The sequence below is a fragment of the Dermochelys coriacea genome, chromosome 20, assembly GCF_009764565.3.
Source record: "Dermochelys coriacea isolate rDerCor1 chromosome 20, rDerCor1.pri.v4, whole genome shotgun sequence".
Lineage (NCBI taxonomy): Eukaryota > Metazoa > Chordata > Testudines > Dermochelyidae > Dermochelys > Dermochelys coriacea.
The window spans coordinates 13,511,874-13,525,889 of NC_050087.2; the positions used below are offsets into that span (position 1 = coordinate 13,511,874).

Genomic DNA, 14,016 nt, shown 5'->3' on the forward strand with positions numbered 1-14,016 from the left:
GCCTCCCAACAGGAAAAATGGCACTCAGATACTTGGCCCTCAGATACTGTGCTGACAGGCACCAATTGAAAATGAACCAGATGCATAGTTGCCTGGTTATGACAGCTACACTGCCATTCATCTGGTAGCATCAGCATTAGGTGCCAGGGTATTTGTAATTCGAAATTAGAGTCGGTCAGAACACAGAATTTCCATCCTGTGGGAAATTCTGACATCTTGAAATTTACATTTTTGTCCTGCATAGGGACAAAAAGTTGAAATCTTGAAATATCTAGCAGAATGGAAATTCTGAAATATTTTTATTTTGAAATACCAAAGCATCCCTGTCAAAAAATTTTTATTTGAGAATGTCAGAACACTGATATAAAATATTTAATATATATTAAATATATGCATAATAAATTTAATATTAAAATCAATATATTATAAAAGACAAGATTAAACAAAAAAATCAGAACAAAACAAAATACCCTATTTTCATTTTGCATGGTTTCAAAACTCTTCTGTTGGAAACTATGCTGAAATTGGCATGTTCTTTGAAACATTTTGCTTTTGTCAAAACACCACATTCCAGAGGAAAACTGTCCCATCTAATTTTTTTGACCAGCTCTACTTAAGAGTGATTTTTTTAGTTCTTTGTAGTCTAAGATGAAGCCTACCCAACCCCACCATTTGCAGATGGACCTAAATTCTGCATCTTGGCAGGGGGTTAGACAAGATGACACTTGTGGTCCCTTCTAACCCTATGGTTCTGTGATTCTATATCAGGGCCTAGAGTTTAAGGGTCTGTGTATGCTGAAGAATCATAGAATCATAGAATCATAGAATATCAGGGTTGGAAGGGACCCCAGAAGGTCATCTAGTCCAACCCCCTGCTCAAAGCAGGACCAAGTCCCAGTTAAATCATCCTAGCGAGGGCTTTGTCAAGCCTGACCTTAAAAACCTCTAAGGAAGGAGATTCTACCACCTCCCTAGGTAACGCATTCCAGTGTTTCACCACCCTCTTAGTGAAAAAGTTTTTCCTAATATCAATCTAAACCTCCCCCATTGCAACTTGAGACCATTACTCCTCGTTCTGTCATCTGCTACCATTGAGAACAGTCTAGAGCCATCCTCTTTGAAACCCCCTTTCAGGTAGTTGAAAGCAGCTATCAAATCCCCCCTCATTCTTCTCTTCTGCAGACTAAACAATCCCAGCTCCCTCAGCCTCTCCTCGTAAGTCATGTGCTCTAGACCCCTAATCATTTTTGTTGCCCTTCGCTGTACTCTTTCCAATTTATCCACATCCTTCTTGTAGTGTGGGGCCCAAAACTGGACACAGTACTCCAGATGAGGCCTCACCAGTGTCGAATAGAGGGGAACGATCACGTCCCTCGATCTGCTCGCTATGCCCCTACTTATACATCCCAAAATGCCATTGGCCTTCTTGGCAACAAGGGCACACTGCTGACTCATATCCAGCTTCTCGTCCACTGTCACCCCTAGGTCCTTTTCCGCAGAACTGCTGCCGAGCCATTCGGTCCCTAGTCTGTAGCGGTGCATTGGATTCTTCCATCCTAAGTGCAGGACCCTGCACTTATCCTTATTGAACCTCATTAGATTTCTTTTGGCCCAATCTTCCAATTTGTCTAGGTCCTTCTGTATCCTATCCCTCCCCTCCAGCGTATCTACCACTCCTCCCAGTTTAGTATCATCCGCAAATTTGCTGAGAGTGCAATCCACACCATCCTCCAGATCATTTATGAAGATATTGAACAAAACGGGCCCCAGGACCGACCCCTGGGGCACTCCACTTGACACCGGCTGCCAACTAGACATGGAGCCATTGATCACTACCCGTTGAGCCCGACAATCTAGCCAGCTTTCTACCCACCTTATAGTGCATTCATCCAGCCCATACTTCCTTAACTTGCTGACAAGAATGCTGTGGGAGACCGTGTCAAAAGCTTTGCTAAAGTCAAGAAACAATACATCCACTGCTTTCCCTTCATCCACAGAACCAGTAATCTCATCATAAAAGGCGATTAGATTAGTCAGGCATGACCTTCCCTTGGTGAATCCATGCTGACTGTTCCTGATCACTTTCCTCTCCTCTAAGTGCTTCAGGATTGATTCTTTGAGGACCTGCTCCATGATTTTTCCAGGGACTGAGGTGAGGCTGACCGGCCTGTAGTTCCCAGGATCCTCCTTCTTCCCTTTTTTAAAGATGGGCACTACATTAGCCTTTTTCCAGTCATCCGGGACTTCCCCCGTTCGCCACGAGTTTTCAAAGATAATGGCCAAGGGCTCTGCAATCACAGCCGCCAATTCCCTCAGCACTCTCGGATGCAATTCGTCCGGCCCCATGGACTTGTGCACGTCCAGCTTTTCTAAATAGTCCCTAACCACCTCTATCTCTACAGAGGGCTGGCCATCTCTTCCCCATTTTGTGATGCCCAGCACAGCAGTCTGGGAGCTGACCTTGCTAGTGAAAACAGAGGCAAAAAAAGCATTGAGTACATTAGCTTTTTCCACATCCTCTGTCACTAGCTTGCCTCCCTCATTCAGTAAGGGGCCCACACTTTCCTTGGTTTTCTTCTTGTTGCCAACATACCTGAAGAAACCCTTCTTGTTACTCTTGACATCTCTTGCTAGCTGCAGCTCCAGGTGCGATTTGGCCCTCCTGATATCTTTCCTACATGCCCGAGCAATATTTTTATACTCTTCCCTGGTCATATGTCCAACCTTCCACTTCTTGTAAGCTTCTTTTTTATGTTTAAGATCTGCTAGGATTTCACCATTAAGCCAAGACATTTAACTAGTTTTAAAAACAACACTGCTAAACTGATTTTTGACCATGTGAGTGCTGTAGTAGAGACCAGCTTCCAGGCTGTTTAAGGCAGCATGACCTACTTTTAGTGAATTCGTTTTCTGACTGAGAGTGCTCCAAGCACCCTAAGAACTGGCTGAAGTAGATGACACTTTTAATAGGTCTAGAGGACAGATTCAGGCTAATCAGCTTCGGTCTGGACTATTTTAGTAACAGTGTGAATGAGGACAAACTAAAAGAGTTCAACTGGCCATTCTGCTACCGTCCCACAACGCACCAGTGGCCTTTCAAAATCTCCCACAAAGCACTGTGTCTGAGAGCTGAAATAGTAATTGTGGGATAGGTATCCAGAAAGCATTGATAATGCAACAGCTTAAGAGCAGAACTACACAGACGTGATGCAAAACTGCAATGGTTCTTGAACTGATCCAGTGTGGTTGGGGTGGGAGCACTGACATGGGTCAGTTCCAGATGGTTCAGTCCCCTAGTGCGAGGTTAACCTCGCACCAGCAGCAGGAGTGTCAGAGCACTACAAGCAGAGCTGGGCATCAGGGATGGGGTGAGGCAGAAACCCATTTATCTGGTTTGTGGCTGTCTGGATGGTGAACTGCTCTTGACTTAGCTGGACAAGCATTGAAGCCTAAATTCCCTGCATTGCCAGAGCTGTTTCCCTTCTGATGCCTTTGTGAATCTGGAGAGGATATTCCCAGCAATAAAACCCACTGAGGGCTTCCAAGGGGGAAATTGCAATCAAAAACAAATCCACAGCGCTTAGCAGCTTCTAGTCCCTCCCCCACTCCCCAGTGCCCGTCCCTCCCTGTTCCTGCCCCTCCTGCTGCAACCCTGCTAGAGAAAGCAAGGAAGGAGGAACTCCTGTTGCTGACTGGCTGGCAGCCCTGCAAGTGGAAATATTCTGAATGCAGCAGCCATGGCCTCAGGAAATAACCTGATGGAGAAGCTCCAAGATGAAGTGTCCTGCTCCATCTGTCTGGAGTATCTGAGGGACCCTGTGACCATCGACTGTGGGCACAACTTCTGCTGTGTGTGCATCACCGACTATTGCGAGAGGTGGGAGGGCTCCACGACTGAGGTGTTCTTCTGCCCTCAGTGCAGAGGAGGGTTCCTTCAGACCACGTTTAGGCCCAACAGGCAGCTGGCAAACATTGTGGAGGGCATTGAGCAGCTAGCACTGCAGCCAGGCAAGGAGCCCAAGGAGAAGCTGTGTGAGAAGCATGGCAAGAAGCTGCGTCTGTTCTGCGAGGATGATGGGGAGGCCATTTGCCTGGTGTGCGACAAGTCCCGGGTGCACCGCTCCCACACTGTGATCCCCATCGAGGAGGCTGCCCAGGACTACAAGGTAGGAGCAATGACAAGCATCCAACTAGCCAGAGCCATGAGAGGGGTTGGGGCTGTTGGGCAAAGCCCCAGGGATGTGCTCCACCCCCATTCCCAGCCCCCTGAGTTCTGGGCTCTTAGGAGGCTGGGCTGTGGTTCCTGCCTGGGGTTTTAGACAGGGAAGGTGCCTGTCTCTGACCTAAGCCCTGGACCCTGGTTAGGTGGTTCCCCTGTAGCTATGGAGTTCTCCATTCTCCAGAGCCCATGAACAGAGTTCTCTCAGCCAGAGAGGGCATCCACGGAGCGGCTGTGGGGGGCTCTCTCCCCAACATAGAGCTTACCAGGCTGCAACCCCACCCCCTGCTTGAGCAGGTTGGGCACCCAGCCCAAGACCATGTGAACAAACTGATGGAGGACATGGTTCTACTGGCCCTGGAGCTGGGCCCCTCACCACTGCTGCCACAGAGCTGGGCACTGGCTGTCTGCCCCCTTACCACTGCCTTGTGAAGCCAGGCTCTGGCCTCCCCCTCTCTGCTGCCCTCCAGAGACGAGCTCCATATGGCCTCCCCCTCACCGCCACCCCCTGGAGGCGAGTCCTGTCTAATCTCCCCCTCACCGCCGCCCCCTGGAGGCGAGTCCCGTCTAGCCTCCCCCTCACTGCCACCTCCTGGAGGCGAGTCCCGTCTAGTCTCCCCCTCACTGCCACCCCCTGGAGGCGAGTCCCGTCTAGCCTCCCCCTCACTGCCACCTCCTGGAGGCGAGTCCCGTCTAGCCTCCCTCTCACCGCCGCCCCCTGGAGGCGAGTCCCGTCTAGCCTCCCCCTCACCGCCGCCCCCTGGAGGCGAGTCCCGTCTAGCCCCCCCCTCACTGCCACCTCCTGGAGGCGAGTCCCATCTAATCTCCCCCTCACCGCCACCCCCTGGAGGCGAGTCCCGTCTAGCCTCCCCCTCACCGCCACCTCCTGGAGGCGAGTCCCGTCTAGCCTCCCTCTCACCGCCGCCCCCTGGAGGCGAGTCCCGTCTAGCCCCCCCCTCACTGCCACCTCCTGGAGGCGAGTCCCATCTAATCTCCCCCTCACCGCCACCCCCTGGAGGCAAGTCCCGTCTAGCCTCCCCCTCGCCGCCGCCCCCTGGAGGCGAGTCCTGTATAACCTCCCCTCACTGCCGCCCCCTGGAGGTGAGTCCCGTCTAGCCTCCCCCTCACTGCCACCCCCTGGAGGCGAGTCCCGTCTAGCCTCCTCCTCACCGCCGCCCCCTGGAGGCAAGTCCTGTCTAGCCTCCCCCTCACCGCCACCCCCTGGAGGCAAGTCCTGTCTAGCCTCCCCCTCACCGCCGCCCCCTGGAGGCAAGTCCTGTCTAGCCTCCCCCTCACCGCCGCCCCCTGGAGGCAAGCCCCGTCTAATCTCCCCCTCACTGCCGCCCCCTGGAGGCGAGCCCCGTCTAGCCACCCCCTCACCACTGATCACCGGAGACAAGCCTCGTTTATCTTCCCCCTCACTGTGGTGCTGGAACAATTTGTATAGTGAGTCATTGAGCCACACTGTAAACCCTGTATAAAATGGAAACCACTTTAAGCCAGGGGTGCTGCCGCACCCCAGCACCCGCAGTTCCAGCACCTGTGACTCCCTCCCTGGAGACGGACCTCATCTGGCCTCCCCCTCACCACTGCTACCTGGAGGTGAGTCCTGTCTGGCCTCCCCCTCACTGCTGCCCCCTGGCAGGGAGCCCCGTCTACCTGACCCTTCACTGCTGGCTCCCAACCCAGAGCCGGGCCCCGTCTAGCTGATCCCTCACTGCTGCCCCCCCCGGTGGAGCCGGACCCAAGCGGGCTGCCCCCTCACCATTGTCCCCTGCAGCCGAGCCTGAGCCCTTGTTTTGGAATGGATAACTGCCGAGAAGAGGGGAGCAGGATGCCTGCACATCACCTGTGACAGCCCTGGGGTGCCTGCCTCTTTGCTTCTTCCCCTGACTAGTTCAATGGTCGCTATGGGAGTGAAGGATGCTGTGAGGGACCCATGCCTTTGCCCAATGCTCCACAGCTCGAGCACCGGTTCTCTGCAGCCATTGGGGCCCCATTTTGGAATCCTTCCTTGAGCCCCCCAGTGGAATGGGTTACCTAGGGAGGTGGTGGAATCTCCAAGGCCCAGCTTGACAAAGCCCTGGCTGGGATGATTTAGTTGGGGTTGGTCCTGTTTAGAGCAGAGGGTTGGACTAGATGACTCCCTGAAGTCTCTTCCAACCCTAATATCCTATGATTCTATAATTCTAAGTGGGCACTGGGAGGATTCAGCCCCATTTTCTCCCCACAGATGAAACTGCAGGAAGCTCTGGATCTTTTGAGACAAGTGATGGGAGAGATTGCAAAGCTCCAGGCCCAAGAGGGGAAGAAACCCGCTCAGTGGAAGGCAGGTGTCGTGAGTGTGATCCCACCACAGCCTCCCCTGTGCCATGGGACTGGGTGCCCCAAGCAATAGCATGAGGGTCTGGCACATTCGCTAAGGAGGGACATTCACACTGAGGACCTGATTCTTTGCTCACATTGGTTTTACATCAATTTAACTCCAGGGGCTCCTGATTTTTCCCAGTGTAACTGAGATCTGAATCAGGCCCCGAGACTCTGATGGAATATCCCGGTGGGACACGAGCGGAAAATTCCCTCCAGAGGGAACTATGATATAAGCCTGGCAGAGCGGGGGCGGGCACCGTTGCTGCATTGTTCCCAGGAGAAGAACATACAGCAGAATGGCACCACAGTCACACTCCTCAGCTTCTACTGCCAGCCCGAGGCCAGCTTACCTCAGTCACAACAGTTTCTCAAAATGGGCCCCTGTGGCAAGGTGCGCGGCCTGCTTGGAATGTGTGTGTCCCCCCCAAACCCAGCTCGGTTAATAGTTGGAGCCCCCCACATTTCGCAAATGAATCTGTTTCCCCAGTATCCTGGAAACTGATTGAGTCACTTTCAAACTGTTCTGCCCAGGCAGTTGTGCAAGCTCTGCTCATTGCACAATCCGAGGGACCAGGAAGTGCTGTGTCACCGCAGAGTCTGAGCAGCTCTTGTACTGGGCTTGCTCCCAGCTCTGCTCCGTCCGAGGGGAGGCAGGGCCCAGCTTTGTGGTGCATGGCTCGGCCTGACTCCCTGCCATGGCGTTCCGGAGGCGTTCCTGGCCCTGTTGGCATGGCATGGAACCAAAGTACTGCTGCACCGGGCCAGCCGGACAGGCTTAGCCAGAGCCAGCCCATTAGTTACACATAGCTGGGAGGGGCTTTGTAGAGCCCATGGCACACTGTAGTGGGGACTGCATGGCTCAAGGGCTGATGATGGGATATGGAGTCTTTCACCCCTTTCCAGGTCCAATCCAGCAGTGACTGAAAGTTGTTGCTGGCTGATGATCTCTTTAGTGACTCATGGACTGAGTTTGCGGGGGTTCTCAGTCCACTTGACAGCAGACAAGTGTCCACAACACAAAAATACGCACTCCTGCAACTGACATCAATTGGCATCTTGTTGGCAAACAAAGAAGGGAGGGTAGATCTCATCCTTTTAATCCCACTCACAGGTTGCATAATGTGTGTGTGGGGGAAGGGGGGGGGCGCAAGGGGACGTGCACTGCCCCTGCCCATGTAGAGTGGACCTTGCCTCTGGCTGATTCATCAGGCTGCAGAGCTCGTGACTATGCAATCACTGTGCTCCATTATCCTTTGGCTGGCATTCCCTCCTGCCCTGCTGTGAGGCCTAGGTGGCACGCCAGTGCAGATGAGCCCAGAGGAGTCTGTGTGCCCAGAACTGGAACTGCTGGAACTGTGTGCCGAGCAGGAGCCATTCCTGCCCTCTGCCCGTGTAGCCTCACCCACCGGAGCTGACCAAACAGCCATTTTCTGTGGGAAAACCTCTAGCACAAACAATTTCCACCAGCCCCATTGATAGCTCAAGAATAGAGGGTGGGGAGGGTTGAGGCTAAGGGGCATGGTGGCATGATGGCAGGGACAAGTGGGGATGACAGAATAAATGGGGGGGGCACCCTAGGGGCAAGGGGGACAACAGCAGGGACAAAGGGGCAATTTGTTACAATGTGCTAGGAGCATATTATTATAGCATGAAACAGAGGTGGTCAAACTTACCAGCCCTCTGACCCACATACAACAATCTTCAGAAGTTCAAGAGCTGGTTCCCGGGGCTCGGGGCTTCAGCCCCACAGGAGGTGCCTGCCGGGGTTTGGGGCTTCAGCCCCACTCCTGCTGAAGCCCTGAGACCCCCCCCTCCCTGCTGTGCAGAAACCTTTACCCCACCACCCCGTTGCAAGGCAGAGGTCCCAAGCTCCCTGCCGAAGGCTGGTAGGTGGAGAATGGGTGGTGGTGGGGAATGTGGGGTGGCTCTGTGAGCCACACTTTAATGCTAAAAGAGCCACATGCGGCTCATGAACCACAGTTTGGCCACCCCTGGCATAAAAGATCCCACAGGGCCCAACCCTTCTCCTTTAAATGGGCCATTGTTCTCAACTCACAACCTTTAGACCCCCAGCAAATGGCCTGTGCCCAACCCACTACCTCTAGATCCCCCCAGTAAACAGCCCACCAGCCTACTACCCCATAACCCTCAGCAAACTGCCCTATGTCAAATTTGGCCTTATCCCATTGAGGTTTCTTCCTCCCTCACATGGTTTCTGCCCCTGCAGGAGAAGGTGAGGGCACAGAGAAAGCTCATTGTAGCTGAGTTTGCCAAGCGCCATCGGGCTCTAGAAGAGGAAGAGCAACTGCTTGTGTGCAGGCTGGAGGAGGAGGAGGAGGAGACTCTGCAGAAGCTTCAGGAGAACGCGGCGTTCCTGGTAGAGCAGAGCTCCAGCCTGGCCCAGCTGATAACGGAGATCGAGCAGAAGTGCCAGCAGCCAGCCACTGGCCTGCTCAAGGTGAGAGCCCCTCTCATGGTGTGACGGGTTTCCCCCGGGTGCCATATGGAACTGGGTTACCACTGAGCCCGCCTGTCCCATCAACTTGGGTTCCCCTTACTCTGTGCTGCTGTGACAGGCTCTCAAGCCCCCTTCCAGCACACATACAGGTGGGAACACACCCAGCGGCGGTTATATTCACCCAGATGCTGAGATCAGCTCTGCTTGGGACGCTCAGCTAAGGAATTGCCCAGCACTCAAATGTACACCGCTTCTGGAGTGGAGACCCAAAATTGTATCATCTTGCGCTGCACAGAGAACTCTACAGCGTAAGCTCATTGAAATCTGCTCCCTCCTTCAATGTGAAGTAAGATATGCACAGCTTTTTGCCCCCCACCCCAGTTATGAAGTCCACGAACTGGTTTTAGAGAAAACAAAAATAAGTTTATAAAGTGATTATAAGGGATAGCAAAGAGATCAAAGCAGATTACCTAGCAAATGAAACCAACACACAAGCTAAGTTTAATATACTAAAGAAACTGGTTTTAACTAGCAAATTCTCATCCTAAAGGTTGTTTTAGGCAGAATGCAGAGGTTCTTGAAGGCAAGCTGCTCTTGCTTTCATCTTAAAACTCCAGGTATTTCTTTCACAGGCCAGACACCCGCTAGCCTGGGTTCAGTCATTTCTTCCCCAGTTCAGTCTCAGGTGTTTACAGCAGTCATCTTGGGCATAGGCGCCAACTCCATGGGTGCTGGGGGCTGGAGCACCCACAGGGTAAAATTAGCAGGTGCTCAGCACCCACAGGCAGCCAAGCTCCCCTTGCCCCGCCTCCTCCCCCTCCCTCCCAGTGCTCCCTGCTGCCTGGCTGCCCACTCACTGGGGGGAGGTTTGTAACAGGGAAGGGGAGCAGCCACTGGAGCAGCCTCCCAAGGCCCTTTGGGGCAGAGGTGCTGACTTCTGCTCCTGCCGGTGGGTGCTCAACCCCCCTCTGCCCCCAGCCCACCCCGACTCCACCCCTTCCATGAGGCCCCACCCAAGCCCCACCCCCATTTCAACTCCTTCCCCAAAGTCCCTGCCCCAACTCCACCCCCTCCCTGCCCCTATTCCAACTCCTTCCCCAAATCCCTGCCCCAACCCCGCTTCTTCCCTTGAGCGCACCACATTCCCGCTCCTCCTCTCCCCCCCCCAGAGCGGCCAAACAGCTGTTTGGTGGCAGCTGGGTAGGAAGCGCTGGGAGGTAGGCGGAGGAACGGGGACGCCGTGTGCTCAGGGGAGGAGGCGAAGGAGAAAGTGGGGCAGGGGGGAGGGGAGCTTGGCTGCCAGTGGGTGCAGAGCACCCACTAATTTTCCCCATGGGTGCTCCAGGGCTGGAGTCGGTGCCTATGTTTTGGGTTCACTGTGGGGAGCCTCTGACCTGGGTGATGCTGGATGGTCAGAATGGTCCCTCCTGGCTGTGACCTCTGTGGGTCTATGAACGTTTTATTTTCCGTAACACCCCCGGTCTCATGGGCCATTTTCAGCTACTTCAAGCCAGCCAGCTGCCAGTCCCAAGGGACCTTCCTGCTTGCTTGGCATCGGAGTGACTCTATGAGACCATTGGCTGGGAGGATCAGTAACACTTTGTGTTCCAGCGATACCATTGGAAATCCTGAGACTCCCGAGAGTCTTTCTGTGCTCGCTGGAGACCGCCCCCCACACCTCCTGATTAAGTCCGGTTTCAGAAAGGCAAGATCTGCTGAAGCCACAGCAAGGTGCAGCGCTGTGCAAGACAGGGCTGGGAGCTGGGTTGTTGCATTTGGTGCTTCATGCTGCAGTTAAGAGCCCTCTCTCTCTGTGGCACTTATCTGGCTTTAGTGGTGTCAGAGCCTCTCAGTCTTCAATGCATTTATCCTCACACACCCTGTGAATAAGGCAGTGCTGTTATCCCCATTGTAAAGACACTAAGGGCCGGAGAGACTCAGTGACTCACCCAAGCAGTGAATGGCTGAGCCAGAAACTGAACTTCAATTTCCTGAGCCCAAGGCTGGTACCCCGATCACTCACCATCCATCCCCTGGTGGCTGTTTTCTACCAGGTACATTTCCAAGCCTCTTTGCAAGAGAAGAAGAAACTGAACATTTTAAAAAATGAAAGTCGAGCTTCTTCTTTATGTTCCCAGGCCCAGATTTTCCAAGGTATTTAAGGTATTGAAATCAGTGGGAGTTAGGTACCTAAATAACATGGAGGATCTGGGTCCCAGGCCCTGTACATTAGGGAAGTCCTTAGCTATGGGCTTCCTTGGGCTGCAAAGGCTGGAAGAGTGAGAGAGAGAGAGGAATCTGGAGGAGGCAGGATGCTGGACTGGCTGGGCAAAGATCTGGCTTGGCATGGAAAATCTGCACTAAGGGGCAGACCTTTAATTGCTTTTGTGTTTTCTCTCCCTTTAGGATGTGAAAAGCACCTTGATCAGGTAGGAGGCACATTTCAGGTCCCCATTGTGTTCCTGTTAGAGGCATCATAGATGGGCCCTATGGCTGGCAGTTGTATGCTAAATAGCTAACGTCTTCTCCTTAGGAGCCACAGCATGAAGCTTCAGGAGCCAGAGGCCGTTCACATGGAGCTACAGGATTCCTATGAGGTCCCCAGGGTGATGGAAACACTGCAGAAATACGGAGGTAAAGGAGGGCAGATACAAAGGGGGCAACCAGGAGCTGGGCATGGCAGTCTATGAGAAGGGAATGCAGGGGAGCTCAGGGGGCTGTGTGATTTCGGGTTCATGAACAGGGGTGAAAGTAAAATTGATCTCTTACCATTACGGGGGAGGGGGCATGGCTTCGGCCCCCCCAGAAGGGCTGAGGCCTCGGGCAGAAGGGGTGGGCCTGGGCTCAGCATCTCCCAGCCCATCTGCACTGCCTGGCCTGCACTGCCCATGGCTCCGGCCACTGCTGCGGAGCCCTGGGCTCTTTTAAATCGCCAGCCCCGGGGCAGCTGCTCCTTTTGCGCCCCCCCCGCCATTGGTGGCCCAGGGGGATTGAAAAGGGGAAACGACATTAAAGTGTTGCCACGGCAGTGCTTTAAGCAGGGTGCTTTGCCGCGGCAGTGCTTTAACGTCGCTGCCCCTTTTGTGTCCCCCCCGTTGGCGGTCCTGATGGGGGGACACAAAAGGGGCTGCCAATGGGAGGCGCAAAAGGGGAAGCGACGTTAAAGCGCTGCCATGGCAGTGCTTTAGGCAGGGTCCGTTAAAGTGGTGCCATGGCAGCGCTTTAAAGTCAGCTGTACGGGCTGGCACCTGCAGTCACTTTTTACCGGTATGCCATACCGGCCCGTACTGCCTTACTTTCACCCCTGCTCATGGATCTCTGGATCAAAGGCATGAATCCCCAAAACAAAATGCTCAGGTGCAGGTTTATTCAGTGTGTTGATGAAAGGGGCATAGGCCCTAGGGAGGAAGGACAGGGCCAGAGAAGAACACAAGTGCCAAGCACATAAGTGTGTGTGTGTGAGAGACAGCATGTGTGCTTGTGGGTGTGACTGCATATATGAGTGTGTGTGTGTGTGTATTAGACAGATGTGTAGTTTATCAGCTCTGCTTGTAGGGCCTGTGTGCATGTCCTAGATCTGCCTGCAGTTTTATGCTTGGACAGAGCCCCAAATCCAGAGCAAAACCATCATGATTTGCCTGGATCCAGGGCCAATCTGGGTTCCCCCACCTACCTCAGCCAGGGATTTTTAGAGAAGAAGCTCCTAAGCCCAGGAGACATAGGGCTGATTAGCCCATACCAGAGCCAAGAGGTGCAACAGTGTCCTTTGTACAGTAGCTGAGATCCCAGGTGCAGACCCCTCACTGCCCAATGCAGCCCTCCTACCCAGAAACCAATCCAGCTGTGCTGTGTGGAATCCTCTGTGTAGATGTCCGGCTGGTGGGTCATTCTCACATGCTCAGAGTCACAATTTGGCGATTTGGGATTGAAGAGGATTTTGCCCACATCACACTGGCAAGGGACCTGATGGGTGGGGCGGGTGTTCACCTTCCTCTGCAGCAGGGAGCAGGAATCACCTGCTGGGATCATCTGGGCAGATCCTACCTAATTAATTTCCTGCCCTGGCAGGGACCTTGGGCATTGGCAGCACCTCGGTCTCTCCTCTTCTCTGCCTGTGGCCCACAACAATGGAGTCTCCTGGGGACTGGAATGCTTTGATCTGACTGAAATCATTTGGCTGTTTTAGACATATTCTTACTGTCCAGACTGAGAAATAAAATCTCCCTTTGTATAAACAGTGTGGTGTTGTGTTCTCTGCTTCCAGAAGAGACCATGTCGATGGCCTGACAAGTGCCCCAATGCGCTTCTGAAAAGAGCATCTCCTATCTACTCTTCCTACCCAACAAAGATGGCTTGGGTGGAATGAACCCTTCATTGCCTATGAGGAGTGATTAATAAGACTGGGACTTTTCAGCTTGGAAAAGGGACGACTAAGGGGAGATATGATAGAGGTCTATAAAATCATGACTGGTGAGGAAAAAGGGAATAAGGAAGTGTTATTTATTCCTTCTCATAACACAAGAACTAAGGGTCACCAAGTGAAATGACTAGGCAGCAGGTTTAAAGCAAACAAAAGAAAGTGTTTCTTCACACAACAGTCAACCTGTGGAACGCTTTGCTAGAGAATGTTGTGAAGGCCAAGACTATAACGGGGTTCAAAAGAAGTTCACGGAGGATAGATCTTAAGAGGCATAAGAATGGCCACCAACAACTATTAGCCAGGATGGGCAGGGTTGGCAACCCTAAACTTTGTTTGCCAGAAGCTGGAAATGAGCGACAAGGGATGGATCGCTTGATTACCGGTTCTGTTCATTCCCTCTAGGGCACCTGACAGAAGACAGGATACTGGGACAGATGGACCATTGGTCTGACCCAGTATGGCTGTTCTTATGCCTCCTAAGATCTAGTGGCCCCTTATAGCCTGGCCTAGTTATCACAGCCCAAGAATTTCACTGTTACCCCCATATCA

The 14,016-nt window shown here is 53.1% G+C and overlaps 1 protein-coding gene across 4 annotated transcripts; it reads left to right on the top strand.

Annotated features, from left to right (window-relative positions):
• Nucleotides 1-3,671: 3,671 nt before the first annotated feature.
• On the top strand, nucleotides 3,672-13,527 carry LOC119845876 (E3 ubiquitin-protein ligase TRIM58-like). Of its 4 annotated transcripts, none has more exons than XR_006278297.1 (6): nucleotides 3,672-4,166; nucleotides 6,453-6,548; nucleotides 8,817-9,047; nucleotides 11,454-11,476; nucleotides 11,581-12,836; nucleotides 12,877-13,284. XR_006278297.1 is itself a non-coding variant. In XM_038378783.1 (6 exons), the coding sequence occupies exons 1-6, from the start codon at nucleotides 3,738-3,740 to the stop codon at nucleotides 13,411-13,413; spliced, it is 1,008 nt and encodes a 335-aa protein (XP_038234711.1). In that variant the 5' UTR covers nucleotides 3,672-3,737; the 3' UTR covers nucleotides 13,414-13,527. The 4 variants fall into 4 exon arrangements, 3 of the variants coding, with proteins under 3 accessions (XP_038234711.1, XP_038234714.1, XP_038234713.1); XM_038378783.1 differs by lacking the exon at nucleotides 12,877-13,284 and adding an exon at nucleotides 13,286-13,527 and having other exon boundaries at nucleotides 11,581-11,681; XM_038378786.2 differs by lacking the exon at nucleotides 12,877-13,284 and adding an exon at nucleotides 13,312-13,475 and having other exon boundaries at nucleotides 11,581-11,681.
• The last annotated feature ends 489 nt before the right edge of the window (nucleotides 13,528-14,016 follow it).

What these genes read in the sequence shown, in the direction of transcription:
- LOC119845876 (XM_038378783.1), top strand. Translation starts at nt 3,738, where the DNA reads ATGGCCTCAGGAAATAACCTGATGGAGAAGCTCCAAGATGAAGTGTCC. An exon ending in CAGCCACTGGCCTGCTCAAG is followed by an intron (nt 9,048 to 11,453) that starts GTGAGAGCCCCT and finishes CTCTCCCTTTAG; the next exon opens with GATGTGAAAAGCACCTTGAT. An exon ending in AACACTGCAGAAATACGGAG is followed by an intron (nt 11,682 to 13,285) that starts GTAAAGGAGGGC and finishes TTGTATAAACAG; the next exon opens with TGTGGTGTTGTGTTCTCTGC.